Source organism: Dryas octopetala, chromosome 4, assembly GCF_963921425.1.
Source record: "Dryas octopetala chromosome 4, drDryOcto1.1, whole genome shotgun sequence".
In the NCBI taxonomy this organism is placed as follows: Eukaryota; Viridiplantae; Streptophyta; class Magnoliopsida; order Rosales; family Rosaceae; genus Dryas; species Dryas octopetala.
Genome location: NC_141369.1, coordinates 24,751,574 through 24,772,555, shown reverse-complemented (window position 1 = coordinate 24,772,555; position 20,982 = coordinate 24,751,574). Strand labels below are relative to the sequence as shown.

At 37.1% G+C, this 20,982-nt stretch overlaps 4 protein-coding genes and 1 pseudogene across 5 annotated transcripts; 4 read left to right on the top strand and 1 right to left on the bottom strand.

Annotated features, from left to right (window-relative positions):
- Positions 1-1,189: 1,189 nt before the first annotated feature.
- Positions 1,190-3,163, top strand: LOC147288706 (UDP-glycosyltransferase 90A1-like). The gene has a single exon (XM_086240096.1). The coding sequence runs from the start codon at positions 1,385-1,387 to the stop codon at positions 2,888-2,890; it is 1,506 nt and encodes a 501-aa protein (XP_086096222.1). The 5' UTR covers positions 1,190-1,384; the 3' UTR covers positions 2,891-3,163.
- Positions 3,164-4,669: 1,506 nt separating this feature from the next.
- LOC147288705 (protein DSS1 HOMOLOG ON CHROMOSOME V-like) lies at positions 4,670-5,978 on the bottom strand. Of its 2 annotated transcripts, none has more exons than XM_086241535.1 (3): positions 5,864-5,978; positions 5,622-5,731; positions 4,670-5,025 (listed from the first exon to the last, which is right to left on the bottom strand). In XM_086241535.1, the coding sequence occupies exons 2-3, from the start codon at positions 5,710-5,712 to the stop codon at positions 4,895-4,897; spliced, it is 222 nt and encodes a 73-aa protein (XP_086097661.1). In that variant the 5' UTR covers positions 5,713-5,731; positions 5,864-5,978; the 3' UTR covers positions 4,670-4,894. The 2 variants fall into 2 exon arrangements, with proteins under 2 accessions (XP_086097661.1, XP_086097662.1); XM_086241536.1 differs by having other exon boundaries at positions 5,867-5,950.
- A 1,142-nt stretch (positions 5,979-7,120) lies between these two features.
- LOC147288704 (UPF0725 protein At4g28920-like) lies at positions 7,121-9,016 on the top strand. Its single transcript, XM_086242479.1, has 5 exons — positions 7,121-7,374; positions 7,509-7,649; positions 7,768-7,966; positions 8,453-8,562; positions 8,762-9,016. The coding sequence occupies exons 1-4, from the start codon at positions 7,147-7,149 to the stop codon at positions 8,509-8,511; spliced, it is 627 nt and encodes a 208-aa protein (XP_086098605.1). The 5' UTR covers positions 7,121-7,146; the 3' UTR covers positions 8,512-8,562; positions 8,762-9,016.
- A 1,828-nt stretch (positions 9,017-10,844) lies between these two features.
- Positions 10,845-14,046, top strand: LOC147288703 (UPF0725 protein At4g28920-like). Its single transcript, XM_086241760.1, has 4 exons — positions 10,845-11,200; positions 11,339-11,479; positions 11,598-11,793; positions 13,739-14,046. The coding sequence occupies exons 1-4, from the start codon at positions 10,976-10,978 to the stop codon at positions 13,795-13,797; spliced, it is 621 nt and encodes a 206-aa protein (XP_086097886.1). The 5' UTR covers positions 10,845-10,975; the 3' UTR covers positions 13,798-14,046.
- Positions 14,047-15,002: 956 nt separating this feature from the next.
- LOC147288702 (phosphoglucan phosphatase LSF1, chloroplastic-like) lies at positions 15,003-19,485 on the top strand (annotated as a pseudogene).
- The last annotated feature ends 1,497 nt before the right edge of the window (positions 19,486-20,982 follow it).

Genomic DNA, 20,982 nt, shown 5'->3' with positions numbered 1-20,982 from the left:
TTAAACCACAATTAAAAAAAGAAAACAAACAATGAAACAATGTCATTCTCACACGTCTTCTGTTCACAAATCACAACTACCGAAGTAGAGGTACCTACTGAAGATATTTTCAACCTTGTGGAGCGCCTTGAGTTGAGCCCTCCACCACCTCAATCGATCATGATCATCCTAAAAAACAAAAAAATGGGGAATCTGGCAATGCCTGCCATTTCTGATTTGTAGTGAAACTGCTCACTGGTTAGGCTACTATACGTTTGAATTGACTGAGAAAATAGACTGGTCATACCCAACATCGGCGGCTGTTAAGTGGTCCATCGAAAGCATGTCATGCTTGATTGTAATTGGTTTGGCGTCATCGATTTTTTAGCAATAAATAATATCATATTTTGATATTACATGTGTATTTAATATATAATTGTGACGTAGTATATAAGATAATTTTAGGTTCCACTTGTTTTTGGTTTCAGTGATATTTTTTTTGTCGGATCAGTTCCTGCGTAACCGAAAATGAAGGAATTGGTGTTAAAAGTACATCAACTCTCATCAATACTGATCTTAATGTTTGGGTGTTACAAATCATATTGCATGCTCAATCTGTTTCAAAGTATTTAATTAATTAAGTGCGAGGACAATATGATAAAATTAGAGCATTTAACCCAAAATTAATTAACAATGGGTGGAGAGGCCTAAGACTTATAAGCACATATACTAAACTCTAGTTTTCCCATGTGAGACATTGTTCTATATTACTCTCAACACGCCCCCGCACGTGTGGCAAGATTTTGAGCCTTACACGTGAACTTATATTGGGTGATGTGGGAGCACGTGTGGCCGTTAGGCCTTACACGCGGATAACCTGGCTCTAATACCATGATAGAATTAGAGCATCCAACCCAAAATCAATTGGCAATGGGTGGAGAAACTCAAAACTTATAAGCACATGTAATAAATTATAATTTTTCGACGTGTGACATTGGTTCACCTTACTCACACAATCCCACAAACAAAGCCCAACACGCTTTAAAGCAATCCTGGTTAAGACGTGGTAGAACGTAGGAGGAGAAAAGGCATTTTGGTTAAAGTGCCTAACTTCAAAAATGAATAGAAATATTAATAATATGATAATATAAAAGTTTGACCAAGGTTAGCTAACATGCCACATAGCAGTATTTTAATGAGGTCACCTTAACTAGGTGGTGAGCGCTCTCTAGCTAGCTTAGGTCCTCAACTCCTCACTCCATGCACTGAGTGACATATCCACGTTCCTCTATATAATTATCCACCACTTGCTTAATTTCCAGCAACCCAACAATAAATCAACCCAAAGATACATAGACTCTGAGTGAACAACAAAAAAAGAAGAAGAATTAAGAAGAAGAAGAAGATGGGTTCAATTTCCAGTGATTCAGATGTACAACCGCAGACCCAGTCTCAGCATGTGGTTTTATTCCCCTTCATGTCCAAAGGCCACACCATCCCACTCCTCCACCTCACGCGCCTCTTCCTCACTCGCGGCCTCGCTGTGACCGTCTTCACCACCCCCGCCAACCGCCCCTTCATCCACCAATCCCTCGCCGACACCGCCGCAACCGTCATCGACATCCCTTTCCCCCAAAACATCCCCGGAATCCCCACCGGCATCGAAACCACCGACAAGCTCCCTTCCATGTCTCTCTTCCACCGCTTCGCCCTCGCCACCCATCTCATGCAGCCCCACTTCGAACGAGCGCTCCAGACCCTTCCACGTGTCAGCTTCATGATCTCCGATGGCTTCCTCTGGTGGACGGTCGACTCCGCCACCAAATTCAACTTCCCGAGGTTCGTTTTCTACGGCTTCGGCAACTACGCCATGTCGGTGTCCAAAGTTGTCGCTGAGAGTCAGCTTCTCCAGGGGCCCGAGTCAGAGAACGAGTTGATCACGGTGACTCGGTTTCCTTGGATCAAAGTCACTAAGAAGGATTTCGCCTTCTGTTTTAAAGACAGTTCTGAGGTCTCTGAGTTCCTCATGAAAGCTATGGACGCAACATCTCGTAGCATGGGTTTGATCACCAACAGTTTCTATGAGCTGGAGCCTGTTTTTGCTGACTATTGGAGCACTGACTGCTCGCCCAAGTCTTGGTCTATTGGGCCTCTTTTCCAGCTGGCAGCTGACCAGCCACTTGATCAACAAGATGGTTATGATCATAATAAGCCCATCTGGGTTCAGTGGCTAGACCAAAAGCTGGAGGAGGGAAGTGAGGTTTTGTATATTGCATTTGGATCTCAAGCAGAGCTTTCAGCTGAGCAGCTCCAAGAAATAGCAAATGGGTTGGAGAAATCAAAGGTGAACTTTTTGTGGGCCATAAGAAAGATGGAGTCAGAAACATGGGATAGTGGGTTTGAGGAGAGAGTGAAAGGCAGGGGAATAGTGGTCAAAGAGTGGGTTGACCAAAAGGAGATTCTGATGCATGAGAGTGTGAAGGGTTTTCTGAGTCACTGTGGATGGAACTCGGTGTTGGAGAGCATATGTGCAGGAGTGCCGATTCTCGCTTGGCCCATGATGGCGGAGCAGCCCTTGAATGCGAGACTGGTGGTGGAGGAGATCAAGGTGGGGCTGGGGGTGGAGACATCACCAGCTGATGGTGATGGGTTTGTGAGTTCAGAGGGGTTGGAGAAGATGGTGAAGGAGTTGATGGAGGGGGAGAAGGGGAAGGAGGTGAGGAAGAAGGTGAAGGACTTTGCAGACATGGCAAAGAAAGCTGTGAAGGAGGGTGGGTCGTCGTGGCAAGCGTTGCAGTCGCTTATAGATGAGACATGCAACAACACCACAGCAGATGATCACGGCTCATCGGGAGAAAAAATTACTATGCATAACAGTCAGACGCCACCAACACTTTCACCTATATTATAATAAACTAAGATAATAAACTTTAAACAAGTAAATGAGACGAGACTATAATTTTACGGGATAAATATATAAATAAACCTTAGCTATACTACGTGCATACATGGTCGTACGTGTTACGGAATAATTACTCCATCTTAATGTTGGATCAAGGGTGTACGTATTAATTCATTTGCAGTCTCTTTAATTCAATAAAAATGAGTGAGCATTTATCAAATTCAGTTATAGGTCACTTCCTATCTACTTCATAATACAGTGTCATGCATAAGGACATTCACATATATGCATGCATGGTTTTGGCATATAAAATTGGGGGCCATTAAGTTTTAAAATACTAGGAAATTATTATTGGACTTTTTTGTATAATGGTTGACAGAAAGTTTTATTTTGATACTGACGCAGATTATATATGTTGTGATTCTTGTGTAGACTAATTCGCACAAATCGTACATGAAATTAATATTATCTATTATCATTTTTTGGTCAGATATCATTTTTTACTACAAAGTTGAAGCATATTTTGGTTGGGTATAACTTTTATTATTGAATGATAAAATTGATTCTTTTTCTATGGTTTCAAAAAATATATTTATTCTCCTTCTAATTTTTTTGTTATTTTTATTAAGCAACAACTTGTCCATGAACTTTTGACTCATGACTTATTCCCAAGAGTCTTAATGCCACCATTAAACTAAATGGTCATTGATTTCTTTCTAAATTTGTATAAGAGGGTATCACACAAAAAGAAAAGGTACCCAAAAGAAAAAATTTAAAGAGTGCATTATTCGCACTCTCTTCTACTTGTGTGATCTTTGAAGGAGTGCAAGAGCATTCAAAGAGTAGCCAGCTCTCTCTCATAATATAAATTGTCATTTTCCAATTTTAAAACCAATCCAGGTGGTGACCTGTACAGTAAGACTACCATGTGGGATTAGCAAATGCGAAAATCAAGTGTATGGCTACAAATGGGACAACTACTATTCTGTGAAGACTGGGACTCCTGTTGTTTCACCAAGGGTCCCAAGAGACACATGAGGCAATTATGGAATCGTATTAAGGTTATACATCTACCATTAATATGTACAAGATTGGCATAAACGTGAAAAGACTAAAAGAACACTGTGATTGATACAGGTCAAATATGTACAAGATTGGTATAAACGTGAAAAGACTAAAAGAACACTGTGAGTCTGTGATTGATACAGCCATACAGGTCAAATTTTACGCGATTAATAAATATGTCGAGTTATTGTTAAATTAATTGACACAATTAATTAAATAAATCATGTTATGTAAGATTCGTTATTATTCAACACAAACCCGTGCAACGATTCTACATGATACGACACAACTCATCTCAAGTTTTTTTTTTTTGGTCGAAAACTCGCCTCAAGTTGAGTGGCAATGCGTGCATGAGGCCTGGTGTATTGAGCCCATTTGCCTGGCTGAAACACCGAATGTAAGCCCACATGGGTTTGCCTTGGGTCTCACCAGATATTTCTCCTTATGGAATGACCATTTCAATAACCAAATTAATTCAAGAAAATTATAATAATAAATCCAAACCTAATTACATAGTGAGTTCGCTACAAAAATTAGTGTACTGTTGAGTGACATTCTTCTTTAAGGAGTTCAAACAGATACACAGATCTAATAATCACAAATCCAAAAAGAAGAAACAGGCCATATCTAAAAACAAAATGTGATAACTGAGACTGAGAGTACGGTAAAGTGGTACTTCATCATGATTATGGACATATTGGTTTAATAAATCTTTGCAAGGGGTTGGAAACCAAGACCACATCATTCATTGTAATCTTGCAAGACTGCAAGTCATTCACAACACTGAAATTTCTTTAACCAAGAATAGTAAATACCATAGTTTTGAGTTTCAAATGAAAACGGGTTGGCACTAGGCCACCCATCAAATCACAGGCAAACTAGGTTTCTAGCACCACTGTCATATAGGATTATGAAGTTCAAAGGGAAGGAAGGCAACAAGACATGAACCTAGCTCTTCTCAGCATTGTTCTCCAGCTCTTTCCTCAGCTGCAGAGAGAAGTCATCATTGACATCATCATCATCCCAATCATCCTCCCATTGCTGTGTTGCTTCTTTTCCTTCTTCCTTCTCATCCCACTCTGTCACCACATATAGAGCAACCAAATCACTATAAAAATTGCATTTGTTGGATAGCCCAGTTGGAAGGGCCGTGAAATTACCCACTGTGCACCCAAGTTCAATTCACGTCCCTCAAATCTCAAAAAATCACTATAAAAATTCAAGATGATGTTTTTCCTTATCCTATCAATAACCAAGAGGTAACAGTTATTATGTATATCCTGTTACTGTTATCCCCATAATCTTTTCTCATAAACGAAAACTTCATAATCAAAAAGTCCCATTTCTGTGTTGATTCATATAACAATCAAGTTAACATCATTATATTAGTAGACCGGACTAGATTCATAGACTATCAACACATGCTCCTTAACACGAATGCATTAAATTTAATTTAGAAAAAGCAGCAGTGAAATAATGGGAGAATTGTTTAATAATTAGACAATTATAGTAGGAAACAAAATGAAAGAAAACCCATTTCAAATTATCCATTATATAAACGCAGAAACTCATGAAAAAGTTGTTTGATTAACAAACAAATTCTATTAAGTTAAATGGGAAACAATATTATACAGCAACTAATTGATAATTAACAAGTACAAGGTCCCAAAATTACCTTCATTGATGTTGAACTCTTCGAACTCGTCGTCGTCTTCGAACAAATCTATCTTGGGGTCTTCGGACGCTACCTTTTGATCCTTCTCCATTTGACAAAGCCCACAAACCCTGCAATCAAAGACCCAATTACCTCACCCTTTCAATTAGATTATCGTAAACCCTAAATCGTATTCACCGTTCTCTCTCAGAAGCTAGTAACCCGAGAGAGAGAGACAGAGAGAGAGAGAGTTAGAGAGTTACTACTCAAGAAAATGAAGAGCGGGTCTAGAGGTTTCTTGTTCTTCTAACCCAAGGGATTGCCGCCTTGCCGGTGTGCAGCGTGTGCTCGTGCTTTTAAGTTTTAACTGGTTGTTCCACCTTTCTCTTTTACTTTTCTTAAATATCTTTTTAGTCAAGAAATTTTTAGGCTTTTTTACCCGCATAACACTAAAGGGGATGTGCTTTCCTACAATTCAAATTTTTTTTTTTGATAATTTACCACTAAAAGTATTAATATATACTAATGTGACACTTTTCTTCTATTTTTGTCATTTTTTCTATTAACTTAAAATTTAATATTGTCAATTCATATGATAAAATATATGAAAACTAAAACAAAAATCCAAATACATTAAAAAAAAAAAAAAAACAACCCAGCCAACCCACCCTCACCCCCAATGCCGACCCATCTTCGATGATGCCGACCTCCTTTCCTCTCCTTCCATCTCTTTTTTTAATTATACTTAAGGGTAAATTATGAAGTTTGAGAAAAAAATTGATGATTTAACAAAAAAATTGACTGTAAGTGCTACATTGGCATATATTAATACTTTATGTGATAAATTGGTAAAAAAAAAAGTTTGAATAATACGGAAGTACCGAAGTACACTCCCAATAATCTAGGTGGTAGTTGGGTAAAAAAAACCAAATTTTTCATAACAACTTTATTTAAAAAAAAATACTAAGAAAACTATTATTAAAAGAGTTAAACCCTATATACTTTAATTTTTAAAGAATTAAAACCAATTTAAAGGGAGTGACATTTTCGCAGTTATATAACTTATATGTAACATCTTTCTTTGACTACCAAACACATAACCAGTTTCTCTTGAGTAATAGTCATAATCTTCGGCCTAATCATGCTTTTTTCTTTATTTTTTACTTGCGAAATCTCAGTCATAAGTGTGGTGAAGAAATATGATTTTGTAGTCCAAATAGCCGCAAAATACTTTATTAATATGTCTCTGTTAAAATCTTTAAGGGCAAAATAATTTATAAATGCCATATTATAAGCCAACTAAATTAGGATATATGGAATAAAGCTCTAACAAAATTTTGCTAGGAATTGACGGCCCACAATAGCAAAATGGCTTCCCATGAGTAAGCCCAATCCATGGCACAGATGAGTCCATGGCCCAAACCATGACTCTATCAATGTCCCAGAATAAACCGCCTCAGCCCTCATGGCTCATATATATATATATATATTTGCCTCTCCTTGATTGTTTTCTACGAACTTTTCTTGGTTCTGCATCTCTGTGTGAATGGCGACCCTTTCCGCGTCCTCACTCAGCTTCGGATCGGAGGATTTCGCGCCTCCAGAAAACAAGCCTAGAACGGAGTCCGGCGACGGTGATAAAAATGTTTGGGAAGAGTTGACCAAAAAAAAAAAAAAAGATGTTTGTGAAGAAGAAGAAGATGCCGACAGCGATTCTAGTTCTGTACCTGATGAAGAATATGACGAGTATGCGAAACAGGTTAAGGATAGCGATGTGAGTGCTTCCTATTCACTTTATAATCATTATTGTGTGTTTTTCTTCTCAAACCCCTTTGTCTGTATATGTTTATGTATATTTTAGGGTTTTGTCAACTTACAATCTTTATGGATGTCTTTTTGGACGAACAGGGTTTTGATGTTGATTACTTTGATAAGATGGCTAAATATATGTTTGGTTCAATTCGACCATATCCACTCATTGACTCTTCTGTTATCAAAAAACTCATTCCTCTTACAGAGTTAGCGATAAAGCATTTCAACGAGAAACAGGTTGATGTTTTTTATTGTTTTTTTCTAAGGAAATTCGTGTGCCTTCGCTGGTTTTTTCTCCTCTTTAGAATTAATTTGTGTGATGCTTAACATTTTATTGAACAATTAATTTGTGTAGGATGCGAATTTTCAGTTTGTGAAGCTTCTGAAGCTAAACACAGGGGTGGGTGGTTGTGGTATCAACTATTATATTACCTTTGAGGCAAAGGATATAGCTGAAAATCAAACTAAAACCTTTCAAGCTCAGGTCTGGTATGGAGTAACCGGTATCGAGGTGGAGTTGTGTAGGCTGAAACCCCCACCCACCACCAAGCAAGGTAAATTAATTATTCTATAGCTCATTTCAATTTCTTTCTATTCAGTTTGTCAAAAGTTTGCAACTTTGGGATTTTGATATACGATGATGCAGCCATGGAAAAAAGGTCCTTTTTCTTTTTTGGTAATATTTAGTTTTTGCAACTTTGGGATTTTTGATATACGAGGTCCACGTAAATCATTTGTTAAATCTGGTCGTAGGTATATGACTTTTTTTGTGCAGTGACCAAACTATAATGTTCTGAGATCCTTTGTAAAATCTTGTGTGTGTGTTTTTCCCCTTAATTTTCAAGGGTAGTTTTGTAATTTAATTATAGGTAAAATGTGATGGAGAAATTTTTTTTTTTTTTGAGATCATTAATAAAATATTGAAATTGCCCAATGTACGTAACATTGTGAATCAGTGAGTTCAATAGGTCTTGAAGGCTAGCTGCTCATTAACATTCTTCTGTTTGCGGTGCTGATGTCATTGCTACTCTTGTTTGCAGGTGTTGAAGAAAAAAGTGGTGTTGATGACATTACTATTGCTTGCAGTTGCAGGTGCTGAAGATTTCACATTGGTCATATGAAAAAGTGGTTTTATTTGAATAAAACAGAGGTACTCTCGAATCTCGTAGGAATTAGAATGTTGAATTAGTGCTCTATGTGCTAAATGTTGTTTGTAAAACTCCTTTAAAACTATGTTTATTAACAGCTTATATGAAATTTGTGAGTATCAAAGTTTACTTTATTTGTGAAACTTGTGTAAAAGCACATGAAATTAACTAAGATTATTATTTTGTGATCCGAGAGGTCAGGATTGGATCGTGTATATGCTTCGGAAGAGCCTTGGAAATTGTGCTGCACCATCGCTTTTCTTCCATCTATGGTTGATCCATTCTTACATTTAGTTTAGTCTTTGCTTGCTCTTGATTCTTGAATGAAATATTTAAAAGATAACTAATTAAATTCATGTCATTAATTTTGTAGTCTCATTGTTTGTTTCTATAATATTTATTAATTTCTTGTAACCCAAGCACACATCATATGTCAATAAGAATTTCCTTCTAATAGAGATAGTGACGTGGTATCACAAACAATAAAAGTGAGAGAATAGAGTCAGTTAAAATATTGAAATATTGAGATGTGGGACTCTCTCTCTCTCTCTCGTCATGTTCGTGATTTTACGTCTTCTTATAACAAAAAAGTTATTTCGTATGTCAATTATAAGTTGCTCCCTTAGGTTTTAATTTTGGCAATTTGAAACTTAAGGTTTGAAATCAAAGACAATGTGGTCTTTCAATAAATCTAACTTAACGGTTAGACGTTAAATATTGCTTATGTGACACATGTGAGACCCATATGGTTAATTGTTGATGGTTAATTGTTTCAAATAAATTCAGTTGTTCGACTTCTTAATAGAGAATTTAGTATCTTCGGCCATCAAGTATACAACAAAGCAGCACTACCATCACAACTCAGGAAGCCAACAAGATCAACCACGTGATCTTTTGCCTTTTATGTGCTCTTGCAAGATGAACATTTCTGAAATTGCCCTTAGGATGGTTACAGACATTAATTGTGGGTTCTACATGTACCACATAAGCATTTAACATAACAGGTAGACTTTTTAAGAGGCCATATTATTTTTTATTTTAAACTTTGAGTTTTAAATTGTCAAAATTGAAAATTAAGGGAGCAACTTGACAATTTGAGCAAACTACAAGAGTGCAAAGTGAAATTTGCTTCATATTAAATTTTGATCAAATTATATTAAAGTAAAAAAAGTTAAATTGAGAATGTGTAAACGTAGTAAAGTTATAAGTACCTACGATCATGATACATAAATCTCATGATCTTCGACAAGAATAAAGATCACAGGATCAGTAGAGGCCCTGGAGTTGGAGATTTCTCAATTCACTAAAAAATATCTCGCGGGTTAAACCTCAAAAATAAAAAATATCTCGCGGGAATGCATACATGTTCAGAGGCTTCTCGAAACTTGTTGTGATTTACTACTCTACAGTCGTTCATCATCAATCCTAAATTACAATATTACCCTTAGAGAGTGAACTTCGTCTTCCGTGGCGGGCAGTGATTGGTTAAAAGCTTTTCATACTCATCCGACGTGGCAATGTTAATAGGGAAGCGAAAGAAAGTGACGGAATGCTCGTGAGTCGTGATCATAGGCACGTGACCCAGAACTGAGAACCAGAACCAGATGGTGTAGTATAGAAATCACAGAGGGAAGACTGGAAGAGTAATGGATAGCTGAGAGAGCTCGAGAGCTCCAACTCCTCAGTAACAGTAACAGACCAATAACGGTAAGCGCTTCGAAAGACCGTTTGCAATTTCTCAGCAAGATGTTCACTCTGCAACTGCCGAGTTGCAGAGCTCTCGATCGATCGTCGCCGCCGTTGCTCGACGGCCGCTCTTCCTCATTTTGGGGCCGATACGACGCATGCTTCGTCAATGGCCGTTCCACGACCACTCGTACAGAGAAGCTCCACTCCAATGGCGGTTAGGGTTTTCGCGATGTCGAGCGGTGGTTCGTCTTCGTTCAAGATGAACTTGAACGAGTACATGCATGGTCACTCTCGAGAAACCGCTCGGAATTCGCTTCGCACTCTCCGTTGACGGCAAAATCTTCGTCCACGCCCTCAGGAGAGGGTTATTTTCGTCTTCTCTTCTCTCTCTCTCTCTTCTTTCAATTAAAGTTCAGTGCTTTTGATTCTGTTTCATTGTTTCAGTGAATAATGTGTTTTTTTTATTATTTATTTATGTTTGGTAGGGTAATGCGGAGAAGTCGAGGATAGTAATGGTGGGTGACACATTGAAGAAGGGCTGGTGATTCGTCTGGAGGCAGGCTTCCCATGAGTAAGCCCAATCCATGGGACAGATGAGTCCATGGCCCAAACCATGACTCAATCAATGTCCCAGAATAAACCGCCTCAGCCCTCACATATATATATTTGTTTGCCTCTCCTTGATTGTTTTCTACGTACTTTTCTCGGTTCTGCATCTCTGTGTGAATGGCGACCCTTTCCGCGTCCTCACTCAGCTTCGGATCGGAGGATTTCGCGCCTCCAGAAAAAAAGCCTAGAACGGAGTCCGGCGACGGTGATAAAAATGTTTGGGAAGAGTGGCCCAAAAACAAAAAAGATGTTTGTGAAGAAGAAGAAGATGCCGACAGCGATTCTAGTTCTGTACCTGATGAAGAATATGACGAGTATGCGAAACAGGTTAAGGATAGCGATGTGAGTGCTTCCTATTCACTTTATAATGATCGATTATTCTGTGTTTTTATTTTCAAACCCCTTTGTCTGTATATGTTTATGTATATGTTAGGGTTTTGTCAACTTACAATCTTTATGGATGTCTTTTTGGACGAACAGGGTTTTGATGTTGATTACTTTGATAAGATGGCTAAATATATGTTTGGTTCAATTCGACCATATCCACTCATTGACTCTTCTGTTATCAAAGAAGTCATTCCTCTTACAGAGTTAGCGATAAAGCATTTCAACGAGAAACAGGTTGATGTTTTTTATTGTTTTTTTCTAAGGAAATTCGTGTGCCTTCGCTGGTTTTTTCTCCTCTTTAGAATTAATTTGTGTGATGCTTAACATTTTATTGAACAATTAATTTGTGTAGGATGCGAATTTTCAGTTTGTGAAGCTTCTGAAGCTAAACACAGGGGTGGGTGGTTGTGGTATCAACTATTATATTACCTTTGAGGCAAAGGATATAGCTGAAAATCAAACTAAAACCTTTCAAGCTCAGGTCTGGTATGGAGTAACCGGTATCAAGGTGGAGTTGTGTAGGCTGAAACCCCCACCCACCAAGCAAGGTAAATTAATTATTCTATAGCTCATTTCAATTTCTTTCTATTCAGTTTGTCAAAAGTTTTATAATGCTTTGTGCACTGACATGTAACTATAATTCACCCCAAAAACAAAATTTTTGAGGGACATTGAAGTTATGTCTTGGTAGTATATGAAGAAAGATTACTTGGTTTTGGTTTTTGAATGCATAGAAAAATTTCACAGTTTTCGTTTGGCAAAATCATAGTTCAAGTAGCATGTTTAAACATTTTTCTTCTTGTTATCATCATCAACAACAACCCAACAAACAATAATCAGGAGATGAACACGTGTGTGAGCATGAAAGAGAGTTTACGCTACCAAATTAATGAAACATAATTGCAACATATAAAACCAGGCACTTGTGTCATTCTCAACTATTCTGTTTTGATTCTTATAGTTGCAACATAATCAGAATGTTTTGAATCTTAATGAAAATGCCACCACATTATTAGAAATTTAAGGAAGCTTTTGACGAAATGCCAATGCTATGAATTCAAATTGTATTCTGTGCTTTGTATTTATATGCCTTTAATATGTGAATAATGTTAGCAGTTTGATACATAATATGCCACTTTCAAAAGATCAATAATGGATTTGGATAAAAGACCCTAACGAATGATTTTAAAGCATTACCGAGTTGCAGGACCAAAAAAATAAAGCAGGTCTAAGTTGAGAATTATCCTGTATTGTTAAGTTGAGAATATAAGTTGTATATGTAATGAGATGCAAAGAACTTTTAACAAGATGAAACTGCTTTTACTTTTTCCATATTTTTAAGGGATAGTTGCCACAAGAGGGTCATAGTCATGTGCTCATTGCATGCTTGTTGTTTACCAAAAACTCTTCCTCTGTACACCTTTTTCTCTCTAAAATTTCCTGTCTTCGTGTCTAGATCATCGAAAACCTTACACACTGAGTGATAAATGTGGGTTCTTGGGTCATTTTAATGGTTTGAATACTGACAAACATTATTTGTTTAAAAACATTCCTTTACTGTTTACTAACAATCATTGTTTCTATTTCGTCCAAGAGTTTGTGTTTCATTACGTGCTTAAATATTCATGCCTGGATCGATCTGCTTAGGTGAGGTTGGAGAAGGTCGTAGGTTCAAATGTTACCATCAAAATAATATGTTACCTCATTTGATTTTTTGTGATTTATTCTCACTTATTCCAAATTTAAGTTTTGGAAACAAGTATAACAAAGATATAAGATGTTTTATATTTCAAATGGATGTCAGTTGTGTGCTGTGCTTGAAATGTCAAGGGTGAAGAGGGCGGTAGTGCTTTTGGCACTATTAATGCTGGTTTGGATGATGATGACGACAACAACTGTGAAGATGATTGATTACTCTTTTCTTGCACTTTTCGTCGCTTAATCTTTTTAGTATCTGATTTTGCGTACTAGAAAGACCACTGAATGTGTCTATTCTGATCTTTTGGGCACATTACTTGTGTTGGACGGTTTGTTTTACTTAAATAATTGCTCAGGGTTTTATTAATATTTAAGTTTTCACAAAACACACTGATGCAGCCATGGAAAAAGGTCCTGTTTTTTTTTTTTTTTGGTGAAATTTAGTTTTTGCAACTTTGGGATTTTGATATTCGAGGCCCATGTAAATCATTTGTTAAATCAGGTCGTAGGTATATGACTCTTTTTGTGCAGTGACCAAACTTTAATGTTATGAGATCCTTTGTAAAATCTTGTGTGTGTTTTTTCCCCTCGATTTTCAAGGGTAGTTTTGTAATTTAATTATAGGTAAAATGTGATGGGAGGAAAAAAAAATATTTTGAGATCGTTAATAAAATATTGAAATTGCCCAATGTACCTAACATTGTGAATCAGTGAGTTCAATAGGTCTAAAAGGCTAGCTGCTCATTAACATTATTCTGTTTGCGGTGCTGATGTCATTGCTACTCTTGTTTGCAGGTGTTGAAGAAAAAAGTGGTGTTGATGACAGTACTATTGGTTGCAGATGCAGCTGCTGAAGATTTCACATTGGTCATATGAAAAAGTGGTTTTATTTGAATAAAATAGAAGTACTCTCGAATCTCATAGGAATTAGAATGTTGGATTAGTGCTCTATGAGCTAAATTATGTGCTAAATGTTGTTTGTAAAACTCCTTTAAAACTATGTTTATTGACAGCTTATATGGAACTTTGTGAGTATCAAGATAACTTTATTTGTGGAGCTTGCGTAGAAACACATGAAATTAATTAAGATTATTATTTTGTGATCCGAGAGGTCAGGATTGGATCATGCATATGCTTCGGAAGAGCCTTGGAAATTGTGCTGCACCATCGCTTTTCTTCCATCTATGGTTGAACCATTCTTACATTTAGTTTAGTCTTTGCTTGCTCTTGATTCTTGAATGAAATATTCAAAAGATAACTAATTAAAGTCGTGTCATTAATTTTGTAGTCTCCTTGTTTGTGTCTTATAATATTCATTCATTTATTGTAACCCAAGCACACATCATTTGTCAATAAGAACTTCCTTCTAATAGAGATAGTAATGTGGTATCACAAACAAGAAAAGTGAGAGACTAGAGTCGGTTAAAATATTGAAATATTGAGATGTGGGACCCTATTTTTTGTCATATTCGTGATTTCACGTCTTCTTATAATATAAAAGTTCTTATTTTGTATGTCAATTATATTAAACTTTGATCAAATTATATTAACGTAAAAGAAGTCAAACTAAGAATGTGTAAAAATAAGTGTTATTAACCAATAAAGTTATAAGTACCCACGATTATAATACATAAATCTCATTGATCTTCGACATGAAAAAAAATCATATGATTAGTAGAGGCGCTGGAGTAGGAGATTTCTGAATTCACTAAAAAATATCTCGCCGGTTAAACCCCAAAATAAAAAATATCTCGCGGGAATGCATACATGTCCACAGGCTTCTCGAAACTTCTTGTGATTTACATTTACTACTCTACACTCGTTCATCATCAATCCTAAATTACAATATTACCCTTTGAGAGTGAAACTCGTCTTCCGTGGCGGGCAGTGATTGGTTAAAAGCTTTTCATACTCATCCGACGTGGCAATGTTAATAGGGAAACGAAAGAAAGTGATGGAATGCTCGTGAGTGGTGATCATAGGCACGTGACCCATATCTGAGAACTGAGAACCAGAACCAGATGCTGGGGCCCAGCATATAGAAATCACACAGCGAAGAGTTATGGATAGCTGAGAGAGTGAGAGAGCTCCAACTCCTCAGTAACAAACACTCTAACAGAACAATAACGGTAAGCGCTTCGAAAAAACGTTAGCAATTTGATTTCTCAACAAGATGTTCACTCTGCAACTGCCGAGTTGCAGAGCTCTCGATCGATCGTCGCCGCCGTTGCTCGACGGCCGCTCTTCCTCATTTTGGGGCCGATACGACGCGTGCTTCGTCAATGGCCGTTCCACAACCAGTCGTACAGAGAAGCTCCGCTCCAATGGCGGAACGGTTAGGGTTTTCGCGATGTCGAGCGGTGGTTCGTCTTCGTTCAAGATGAACTTGAACGAGTACATGCATGGTCACTCTCGAGAAACCGCTCGGAATTCGCTTCGCACTCTCTGTCGACGGCAAAATCTTCGTCCACGCCCTCAGGAGAGGGGTATTTTCGTCTTTTTCTCTCTCTCTCTCTTCTTTCAATTAAAGTTCAGAGCTTTTGATTCTGTTTCATTGTTTCAGTGAATAATGTGTTTTTCTTTTTTTTTTAATCATATCTGGTAGGGTAATGCGGAGAAGTCGAGGATAGTAATGGTGGGTGACACATTGAAGAAGGCTGGTGATTCGTCTGGAGGCAGGCTTGTTGTGACCAACGACTTTGGTGATACACAGTATGCCATTAACCTTTTAATTTCACATTGATCAGTCTTTGATTAACTGATTATTAATGTCAAGACTAAAAATGTGAGAAGTAATGCTAAAATTGAACGATATCTTATATGGGTTTAATTCATATTTATGTTTTGAATTTTTCTATTTTTGGAACACTTCTTGGCCAATTGGATGACAATGGATTTTATGGATGAATCTGAAGGGCAGAGTTTACACAGGAAATATTGTAGGTTGAGTGTACTGAATGCTGGTTTTGGAGCATAATATACTTCTTTACTGTGCATGTGATTAAGTGTCTAAATTAGCCTTTGAAGTTTTTGAATTTTGTATATGATTCAACTGCGAATGATTGTCTGTTCATCATTTTTTTGTTTTTATTTTTCTGTCTTTGGTTTCTTCAGGAAGATGCTGAAGGAGAAAACAGGATCTTTTAGCCTGGTTCTCGAAAGACCATTCTCTCCTTTTCCAGTTCAACAACTGATTGTTTTGAATGACCTCGATAATCTATTCAATAGAGATCGAGTTCCTGTTGCCACTTGGAACAAGACTGTATTGGCGTCAAATTTGCAACCATCTACCGAAAGCAGTGGGAACTCTGGTTTTGTTACATTCACCTCGAAGTTCCTAAAATCACAAGGATTGAAGTTTTTGAATGACGAAAATGGTCGTATTCAATCGCAAATGCAGAGGAATACTCTTGCCCAACCCATGAGGCAAGTTGTTTGTATCTTTGCTGAAGAGGAGCCTGGAGATGGAGAATGGAGAATGGGCTCATGGAAATTTCCCACTAGAGGAATTTATTGGGGCACTGGAAAGCTCTAAAGGCGAGCTATACTATAATCGCTCTCTTGGCATGCGCTACAGTAAGGTGTGATTTTCATCAAATTCTTTGTTCTATATTCTTGTATTGAAACTAAAGAATGGATAATACTTTATTCTTTCGATAACATCTAGTTTATATGAGTAGCAATTTTCATTAAATTACTCATTTATTATGTTGTTCATTTGTTAGATTACAGAGCAAATATATGTTGGATCATGTATACAAACAGAAAAGGACGTGGAGACTTTGTCAAATGTTGCGGTGAGTGCTGCTTCACCTTGTATTTTTATGCAAAACGGCATTTCTGTGATGTGTGTCATTGGAAATATGTAGTATACACATATATGCATTGTGCCGGCTTATATTGAAATGGTTTGCAGATTTTCATGGTGGCAAAGGAACATGTTCTAGTTCTTTGCAATTTATTTATTTGGTCCATTGCATGTAATTAAACAGCCTTCACAAATAATTATCTCATCTATTGATTGTTCATCGCACAGGGTGTTGTTTTTATCCACGTCTTTCTTTAACTGCTATGAATTCTTCGTACAGGGAGTTACTGCTGTACTGAATTTCCAAAGTGGAACTAAGACAGAAAATTGGGGCATCAATTCCAATTCAATAAATGAATCATGCCAAAAATTTAATATTCTGATGATCAACTATCCAATAAGGTAAATAGATAAAAGGCTCTATGCAGTATTCTATTTATTGATGAAAGAATTCGCCAGATCTTGCTTTTGAGGTCAGTTCTATTCGTGGAGGAAGTGCGAGCATGGGTGCATGTGTTTGCATTTGTCAGTTTCTGTAATCATTTTATCAAGTACCAATTGGGAAGAACATAAGCTCTTTTCATGTATTGCTAAAATTTTAACATCTGGCTTATTTTTCTGGACATTTAGCTGAAATGCATTACTGATTTCATATACTTTCTACCGAAGGGTGAATAAAAATTGAGTCAGGTTGTTATTGCCTCACAATGTAATGCTAACTTTAGAAATGGAAAGGGAAGTCCTGAATGGGTCAGAATGCAATGCTTTAATAGCTTACAGCTCACTTTCTAAAATGTCTGCACCTTCTTTTTGCAGGGAGGGAGATTCTTTTGATTTGAGGAAGAAACTATCATTTTGTGTGGGATTATTATTACGCTTACTGAAAAAGAATCATCGTGTTTTGTTACTTGTACTACTGGTTTTGATCGATCTCCTGCTTGCGTGATAGCGTGCTTGCGTGATTGCGTACTTGCGTTGGATGACTGATACTTCCCTTCATGCAACTTACAATTTTGTCACTGGGTTGCATTTATGTAGGCCTGACAGGTTCTTCTCATTGACCATCCTGTTTGTAATTATTATATTGTCGACTTAAAACAAGAGTACTTGATGCCGTAGAATCGTGGCCATAATTTATGTGTTTGTTGAAAGAAATGTCATAATTCCTTTGCTTGTGACTATGACTTATATCCCTAAAAAAAAATCCTTTCTTGTGATTAGGGGTATTTTTGCAATATGTTAACTGGTGAAGAATATGCTTGAAATCTTAATGCAGACCAGCAATTGCTTGGGCAACATGGGATCTTATAGCCATTGTGGAAAATGGCAAACATGACGGACCTGCAACACATGCTGTGACATTTGTATGGAATGGGCAAGAGGTAATTGACAATTTCAGTTTCAACTCTAGTGTGCTTTTAGCAGTGATTGTGGTCAATGTATAGATCTGAAGGGACAATGTCATTAATTTTCTTTCTCAATGCCATATTGACCTAGGACAAATTCTGTGAAGAGTTTTAAGCATGTAGTCTTTAAAGCATTATACCTGCTATAATTGAATAGTAATTGAACTTCCTTGTTTTTTCTGGTCTTTCCTGTATCCATCGTCCCTATTACAGGGTGAGGATGTAAACTTGGTTGGAGATTTCACTGCAAATTGGAAAGAACCAATTCAGGCAAATCACAAAGGTGGATAACGATTTGAAGCAGAAGTTGACTTTCACGAGGAAAGTAAGTAAAAAGCATTGGATTACTTATCTTTTGATTGTGATAAGGATAAAAATATGAGATTTAATGACTCCTGGTTAACTTCAGTGCTTGAAAATTTTTCAAAGCTCATGCACTGTGATTTCAGTTTCCTTGATTACAATTGTTATCTAAACCACATAAATACATTAATACGTAGATGTGTAGATTTCGAGTTTTATATGTGATAATTCTTTTACTTCTTTCATTTTTTCCAATTTTTCTTGGAGAAAGCTTATCTTGAAAATATTGCTTGGCCTTCAAGTATTATTACTACAAGTTCATTGTTAATGGGCAATGGCGGCATTCAACCTCCTCCCCAGCTGAAAGGGATGAACGTGGGAATCTCAACAATATAATCGTGATTGGCGATACTGCCGGTGTGAGACCTTCTGTTCAACAACAGAAAAAGGTTAGTGCATTATGTATTTCTTTTCACATAAAATGTTTTTGTTTTTATATAAATTTGAATATGTACATGAAATCCTTGCGCCTGTGTTCTCATTCAATAAGCAGATAGTGGACTATATATAGATGCTTTGTTTCCCAAATAACCATTCATTTATTCTAGTAAATACTTTCTCTGATGCCCATCACTTCTGGGGCCGTGTCTCCATTCTAATGGTTATTTAATTTATTGTTTTAGGATGCAAATGTTGTGAAGGTGATTGAGAGGCCATTGACAGAAAATGAGCGCTTCGTGCTGGCAAAAGCAGCTCGTTGTGTTGCATTCTCTATATGCCCAATTAGACTAGCTCCAAAGTAGGTGGCAGGGACTTCATGTCGTGGTCTTACATTTTTTGAGACTAGAAAGTATGATATTAATTCCCTAAAAATAAGAGTACATTTTGTAACTCGATGTAATTGGTTGAGGTTGTTTGGTTGATGCCTTAGATTGGCCTTGACAATTTTAATAAGTGTGTTGTTTGTTGCACATTTATTCATGGTATGCTATCTGTGAAATGTCATCAGCCAGGTTATCTTGTTATGATGATGGGTATGAAATTTCAAATAGAAGTCAAACTTTCTATACACCCACCTGTCACAATTTTATTGGGTTGTGACACCAAATGAGATATGAGCTGGCATTTCGGATATAGGTGAGTTTCTCTCCTCTTCCATTATAGATGACACAAGGATGTCAACATAATGTCTCATAAATGTCGACATATAACGCAATGGCTTCGGTCCATGTCGAAGCTTATAGTATTAGTAGGAAGCTTACATTACTACATGTACTGAACAAACCCCACCCTTCTCTCTCTGCCCGTGGTGTTCACTTCACTTCTAAGCTAGCAAAGTATTGTTATCTAACCACTATTGCCTTTCTCTTGGTTTCAACTTTGATACTCGATTCCACAGTCGCGGTTGCCAATCAGAAGCAGGTGATGATGGATTGTTTTGAGATAGTTTGGGTGGCTTAGCTTGGGTTTTGGACTACTTGTAAAGGCCGTAGAATTGCCTATTTTGGGCTAAGTTGGACAGAACAGTATTCTTTGACAAAGACACTGTGGGTGAATATGGAGATGCCCACAAACAAAGTCACATCACATTCCCAACAAAGCAAGGGCAGTCATAAATTGCATATACGATATGTCACAAATAGAGAAATACGATGTTGGATCCAGGAGAACCAAGTTTTAAGGATAGGACCTTATCTCTGCAATCCATCCACCCATCATGTCTGTCACATGCCAACCATTAATTCCACTTCACCCAATTTTGTTTTAATTATTTGATCACATTTTGGCAATTTTGTGGTAGCCAAAGAATTATATATAACTTCATTCACTTTTTTTATCTGCATTGTATTATGTACAAAACGGGAAGCTGTAAAAATGCTGTACTTACCTAGCTATTTGAACTTCAAACATAGCCAGTTAGAAGCCAAATAATTGATGTTAGAAAGGTTAATTTGGAGGTGCAGGTACATTTCATGAGTTGGAATGGAATAATGTATGAAGCTACATTTCACTATTGGAATGCATGCACGAGATGCATCTAACTCATCTTTACTTCATTATACATTACACAGATTATTCCAAATTTGGATGATTGGATCCATCAATCTTAACATAGGATAGCTAGGTAGGAATAAAATGAATGCATGCCACAATCACAGCGTACGTGGCAAACAGGTATTGGGTATGCATGATATATGTAGCAATTTACGAAGATGATGGATTAATGAGATGATATAATTTAGTGTGTGATGAGCAGTGGCGGAGCCACGTGAGGACCGGGGGGGACATGGGTCCCACTCAACTTTTGGAAGAAAAAGACATGGTTTATTGATTTCATAGTTTTTTTTGACTAAAAGATCCTTAAAATATCAGTTCTGACTTAAGGTCTCACAGACTCACACACGTACTTTTCTTTTTTTATTCGTTTTTTTGGCTACTTCTCTTTTCTAGAATGTTACTTTTCACTCTTCAAGACTTTTCATCTAATTCCTCTCACGTTTTCTCCTATTCTCCATGGTCAA